This window comes from Salmo salar, chromosome ssa14 (assembly GCF_905237065.1).
Source record: "Salmo salar chromosome ssa14, Ssal_v3.1, whole genome shotgun sequence".
NCBI lineage: Eukaryota > Metazoa > Chordata > Actinopteri > Salmoniformes > Salmonidae > Salmo > Salmo salar.
Window position 1 is genome coordinate 21092591 of NC_059455.1, and position 7133 is coordinate 21099723.

Sequence of the window (7133 nt, forward strand, 5' to 3'; positions counted from 1 at the left end):
TAATGTGCATGATCAACTGCCAGTGACCAGACTTTACGTTCAGAAATTAAATGAATATACGGTGTAAAATAAACCTTCCTCACCACCACCACACTTCATTAAGAGCCATCATTAAATGGGTTTTATGTCATAGAGAGGAGATACAAATGATCCTGTTCAAACTGTACATACAGTGGCTATTTTAGCATGTAAATCTAGGTAGGGCAAACTCCCCATTCTTTTTGCAGATGCATGCCAGCAAAACTACTACACAACACAACACTAAACAATACTTTAATTGCACCATAACTGCGACAAGCAGTGCCCACCAACGTTTAGGGCCTACATAAAGAGTTCCCAACAGCAGAGCTTTCTTTCCAGCACAATGGATTGAATCTTTATCACCGCTACACCTGGCTATCAGCGGACATTTGAAATTAAGAGGTGAAAATACATTTTTAGGGTGAAGCACATGGGCTACTAACAGCTTACTACACAACATACACTTAGTATTACTTTCTTAGCTACAGTATACCTATCTCTCTGGCATCCTACATAATGTATAAAGCAGCATAAGACATTTTTGGACTCACGTTGTTGTGATGTGCTTGAACAGGAAAGTGGCGCGGCGGTCCTTCGTGGACAAATTTTGTCATCGAGAAAGGTGCCGGATTTACATTTCTGAGTTGAATCACCGTTCAAAACGTAATTTCCCAGTTTGAGCTGTTTATTCCCTACTACCCAGTTACAATGCTTGCAGTTAGCCACTGTCACCGATTCCTTACAAACCATTAACTGTTGAATTTGCGATCTCCAAATTGTTGTATAATGTTTATGTCCAATGGCCGAAGAAAACCGATACGTTTTATCTATATTTTCTCTTCATTATTTCTCTTCATCTGACAAGGATTTAAAAGGATTTGCAAGTAGACTTGATTCACGATGATGATTGCTAGCTAAGATTGTGAAAGTAAGATGTTGACATGATCAGTCCAGTCAAAGCTACTGTACATATAACTTGATTTAACGTAATTTCTGTGGCCAGTGACCAAGAGCCTTCTTGGAAGGCAGGACCCAAAGGGCTGAAATGTTGAATGTCTACCCTTACCAAGGACTGAAGCTTGATGTATTCTGCTTCGGTATGATGGAACCTTTTCTCTCATTAGTTCTACCTAATTAATATATATTTTTTTATTATCACTCACTTTATACTTTTGTATCTTCCAGAGTGCACAGCAGACCATGTCCAACAGCAACCAGGATGTGTGATTGCTACAGAAGGAGGATTGGTAACACTGAGTTGTCAATATAACACCACTGGAGCTAATAATATTGAATATCTCTATTGGTACAAACAAGAAGCAAATTACTTCCCTAAATATATGCTGAGACGTTATTCTATTGGATCTGGTGGCAATGCTGCAGGGTTCAAGGAGAGATTCAATGCAAGTCTAAAAGCCAAGAAACAATCAGTCCCCTTGACGATCCAAAGGTTGCATCTGTCTGATTCTGCTCTGTACTACTGTGCCCTGGAGCCCACAGTGACAGGAAACCTGCCAACACTGTTCAAAAACAGCTATCTATTCAAGAGGAGGAGCTAAGCTAAGCATACCACAGGGGGATATCATTTAGTCTGTCACAGGGGAGTGGTACCTCAGTGTTACTGAGAGAGCTGCTGAACTTCCACCATCATGTTCCTCTATCCACTTTTATTAAATTCTGCACTTGTTGGTGAGTTGTTGGAGATGGATTTGTTCAAATACCTTAATTAAACATGAACAGAGTCCAGTACTCAGATTCAATCTCTTTTTCAGGTGTCAGTTACCAGGATGAAATTAAACCAACCGCAAAGATAATGCATGGTGACAAAGGAGACTTTGTTACACTGTCTTGCAACTACTCTGGTTCACCATTCAACCTCCAATGGTATCGTCAGTATCCCAGATCAGCTCTCAAATTCCTTCTCCTCACTACAGTCTCCTCAAACCCCTCAATAGTTAACCTGTTGGGTCTAGGGGGCAGCATTTGCACGTCTGGATAAAAAAAATGTACCCGATTTAATCTGGTTACTAATCCTACCCAGTAACTAGGATATGCATATACTTATTATATATGGATAGAAAACACTCTAAAGTTTCTAAAACTGTTTGAATGGTGTCTGTGAGTATAACAGAACTCATTTGGCAGGCAAAACCCTGAGACATTTTCTGACAGGAAGTGGATACCTGATGTGTTGTATTGACTTTAAACCTATCCCATTGAAAAACACAGGGGTTTAGGAATATTTTGGCACTTCCTATTGCTTCCACTAGATGTCACCAGCCTTTACAAAGTGTTTTGAGTCTTCTGGAGGGAGATCTGACCGAACAAGAGCCATGGAACGATGATGTCCCATTAGACACCTGGCGCGCGAGTTCATGTTGGGTACCCTCGTTCCAATACGTTATAAAAGAGTATGCATTCGTCCACCTTGAATATTATTCATGTTCTGGTTAAAAAGGCCCTAATGATTTATGCTATACAACGTTTGACATGTTTGAACGAACGGAAATATATTTTTTCCCCTCGTTCATGACGAGAAGTCCGGCTGGCTTACATCATGTGCTAACGAGACGGAGATTTTTGGACATAAATGATGAGCTTTTTTGAACAAAACTACATTCGTTATGGACCTGTGATACCTGGAAGTGACATCTGATGAAGAGAATCAAAGGTAATGGATTATTTACATAGTATTTTCGATTTTAGATCTCCCCAACATGACGTCTAGTCTGTATCGCAACGCCGTATTTTTCTGGGCGCAGTGCTCAGATTATTGCAAAGTGTGATTTCCCAGTAAGGTTATTTTTAAATCTGGCAAGTTGATTGAGTTCAAGAGATGTAAATCTATAATTCTTTAAATGACAATATAATATTTTACCAATGTTTTCTAATTTTAATTATTTAATTTGTGACGCTGACTTGACTGCCGGTTATTGGAGGGAAACGATTTCCTCAACATCAATGCCATAGTAAAACGCTGTTTTTGGATATAAATATGAACTTGATAGAACTAAAAATGCATGCATTGTCTAACATAATGTCCTAGGAGTGTCATCTGATGGAGATTGTAAAAGGTTAGTGCATCATTTTAGCTGGTTTTATGGTTTTGGTGACCCTGTCTTTGACTTGACAAAACATTACACACAACTCTTGTAAATGTACTGTCCTAACATACTCTAAATTTATGCTTTCGCCGTAAAACCTTTTTGAAATCGTAAAACGTGGTTAGATTAAGGAGATGTTTATCTTTCAAATGGTGTAAAATAGTTGTATTTTTGAAAAATTTGAATTTTGACATTTATTTGGATTCAAATTTGCCGCTCTTGAAATGCACCTGCTGTTGATGGAGTGCACCACGGGTGGCACGCTAGCGTCCCACCTAGCCCCAAGAGGTTAACGCTACTCCTCCATACCCACATCTGTCTATTAAACTGAATAAGGAGAGAACCCGCGTGGATCTGGAGATCTCCTCTGCTGATGTACCAGACTCGGCTCTGTACTACTGCGCCTTGCAGCCCACAGTGACAGGAAATTGAGAAACACTGTACAAAAACCTGACAGCTCATGATAAACTCCTCTTATTCATATTTTAGGGCAGGGGTGTGGCTCACTACTGTAGGTAAAAAAAAATCTCCAGCAAAACTATTATTTTCCTTTGTGTACCGACATATTAGTAAATTACTGTATTCTTGTAATTCATTTAACTACATTTGTTAGGCTAATGTATAGTTTCTGTATTATTGGATTTTAGAGTAAATACCTAGATATTTTCTAACTTCAAATACATCTACCTTGTGATTTATCCAACACCTCTTCACATGTGTAAGTGTCAGTTTTCAGCAGACCATCCAGCCAAACCAACATGAAGTGTATGAAGAGGAGGGCAGTAATGTTCAGCTTTCCTGCTACTGCACCTCAGCATACAGTGAACTGTGGTATTGTGACGGTCGTCGTATGTAGTGGACCTCGCTCCACCTTCGGCGTTGCCCACTTTGATGGCGCCGATAGCTGCGCCGGGCAGGAGGGCCCCTCGGGCTGGGCCGGGGGGCAGGAGGTTCCCTCGGGCTGGGTCTAGGGGCAGGAGGGCCCCTCGGGCTGGGCCGGGGGGCAGGAGGGCCCCTCGGGCTGGGCCGGGGGGCAGGAGGGCCCCTCGGGCTGGGCCGGAGGGCAGTCTGGCCACTCTGGCAGTTCCGGGCAGTCTGGCCACTCTGGCAGTTCCGGGCAGTCTGGCCACTCTGGCAGTTCCGGGCAGTCTGGCCACTCTGGCAGTTCCGGGCAGTCTGGCCACTCTGGCAGTTCTGGCTCAGGATTCACCAGGCTGGGGAGACATAACGGAGCCCTGGCTCTGGGCGCAGGCCCTGGACTCACCAGTCTGGGAAGACCTGCTGGAGGCCTGGTTTGAGGAGGTGGCACAGGAGAGACCAGGGTGGAGAGACCCACTGGAGGACTGGTCCGTGGAGGAGACACGGGCTTGACCAGGATAGGGAGACCCACTGGAGGACTGGTCCGTGGAGGAGGCACGGGCTTGACCAGGATAGGGAGACCCACTGGAGTACTGGTCCGTGGAGGAGCCACGGGCTTGACCAGGATGGGAAGACATGCAGGAGGCTTGGTTCTGGGCGTAGGCACAGGACGTGCAGGACTGGGAAGACATGCAGGAGGCCTGTTTCTGGGCGCAGGCACAGTCTTTACTAGACAACCAGCACGCACCTCAGGACGAGGATGGAGAGCTGCCTCAGGTGACATCATTCCCACGACACGCTCATTAGGGCGTATGCCGTATTTTATGCACCATACTAGCAGCTCTCTCATCTCTCTCTCTCCTAATTTCCCCATTAACCCCGTCACACTCTCTGCCTCATATCCCTCACTCACCTCCAATGTCATCCCGACTGGCTCTGGTTCCGACCTCAGCTCCACCGACTGTCCCGTGTGCCCCCCCCAAAAAAATTATTGGGGCTGCCTCTCGCGCTCGTTGCGCTCTCTCTCCTCGTAATAGCGCCTCTCCGCTCTCGCCGCTTCAATCTCCCACTGCGGGAGGCGATAATCCCCAGCCTGAGTCCATGGTCCCTCTCCGTCCAGGATCTGTTCCCAAGTCCATTGGTCCATCACGCTGTACTCCTGCTGCTCCTTCCTCTTCCGCCGCTTGGTCCTGGTTTGGTGGGTAATTCTGTAACGGCTGTCTGAGGAAGAAGTGGACCAAAATGCGGCGGAGTTAGGGTTCGTCATATTTAATACACGAACACTATGCAATTCACAAAAAACAACAAAACTGACAGCCAACACAGTCCTGTCAGGTGCAACCACAATGACAAGAACAATTACCCACGAAACACAAAGGAAACGTAGGCAACTTATGTGTGACTCAACCACAACCCTCTACAGCTGTGCCTGATTGGAATTCACACGGCCAAAATCAATGAAACAATAAAACACACACACTCCCTTCTGCCACGTCCTGACCCAACTACACCCTCTACTGGTCAGGACGTGACAGCCAGGGGCTGCCTCGACATCATTCAGCTTTTTCCCGGATTCTGAGAGCCTATGGGAGCCGTAGGAAGTGTCACGTTACAGCAAAGATCCTAAGTTTTCAATAAAAAGAGTCAAGAAGCTCAAGGAATGGTCAGAGAGGGCGCTTCCTGTACAGAATCTTCTCAGGTTTTTGCCTGCCATATGAGTTCTGTTATACTCACAGACACCATTCAAACAGTTTTAGAAACTTTAGGGTGTTTTCTATCCAAAGCCAATAATTGTATGCATATTCTAGTTTCTGGGCAGTAGTAATAACCAGATTAAATCGGGTACGTTTTTAATCCGGCCGTGTACATACTGCCCCCTAGCCCTAACAGGTTAAAAGATTCAGGGCAGTAATTGTTTTATTCTTCTTATTTTGGTGAACAGCATACATTTTGAGACAATACCAGTAGAGGGCAGTCATGAGCTGAAATGTCTCTATTCAGAACTACAGCAAAACCATGAAGATGACATTTAGCAGCAATCCAACCCAGAAAGACAGTTGAACTCAAATACCTTTAGTGTAGAGAGGTGGAGCTACAAAGTCAATGAGTGCTTTGACATTACAGTATGTAGTCTACAATATGTTTGAAGAGAGGATAGCGATACACTCTTACTTGACAGCGCATGAAGCCAGTCATTCAGACCCCATGAAGATGTTTTATACAATTCTGCTTTTTTCAATGTTCATTGGTAAGTGCACAGGTTTTGCACTGCAGTTTTTGATTGCACACATATGTCTATATTGCATTTATTGTGCATGAATTGCAATATGATTTATTCAAAACATGTCTAACATTATTTATTTCAGGTAGCAGTAATGAGGAGGAAATAATATCAGCCACAACTGAAGAGTGTGTATTCGAGGGTGAAGGTGTTACTTTATCCTGCAACTATACTGGCTCCTACACTACTGATACTTTACTGTGGTACCAACAATACCCCAGATCAAAACCAGAATTCCTGCTCCTCCTCACTGAAGGAGGGTTAAAGACACATAATGAATCGACCCACCCTCGCCTGTCTGTTAAACTGAATGAAGATAAGACCCATGTGGATCTGGAGATCTCCTCCACTGAAGTGACTGACTCTGCTCTGTACTACTGTGCTCTGAGGCCCACAGTGACAGGAAACCAAAAAACACTGTACAAAAACCTGACAACACACAATATACTGTAGAAAGAAAGCCATAACATAAAAAATGTCATGTTGGTGTCAAGAGGAGGGGCTGTAAAATAAATGATCCACATGTAGCTTATGGATGTTTTGTTCAGGATGTAGCTAGTTAGTCAGGTCTCTCAGTGCTGTCTATTGGTTTCTCAAAGGTCTAGCAATATGTTTTTCTTCTCATTTGTTCTCTTTTCAGCTTTTTTAGGTGAGTTATTATATGAATTGAAATCTTTTAATTTAATCTTACAGTGAACGAACAGCACAAAAACATGGTAATTCCACATTCATAATTTTTAAATGTCAGTTACAACTGCACAGTTGTACAGTTACAGATGTTATTTGACCAAATAGTTTTGCAGAAAACAGTTTTGTGGATAAAATAAACCCTTCGACTCCAGAAGAGCTTGTTCAGGAGGGAAGGAATG

General features: G+C 43.6%; 1 protein-coding gene across 1 annotated transcript; it reads left to right on the plus strand.

The window, feature by feature from the left end:
- Positions 1–1512: 1512 nt before the first annotated feature.
- LOC106569104 (uncharacterized) lies at positions 1513–6717 on the plus strand. The gene is made up of 5 exons (XM_045693662.1): positions 1513–1710; positions 1794–1975; positions 3414–3542; positions 6066–6231; positions 6350–6717. Exons 1-5 carry the CDS (start codon positions 1671–1673, stop codon positions 6715–6717), a joined length of 885 nt encoding a protein of 294 aa, XP_045549618.1. The 5' UTR covers positions 1513–1670.
- The last annotated feature ends 416 nt before the right edge of the window (positions 6718–7133 follow it).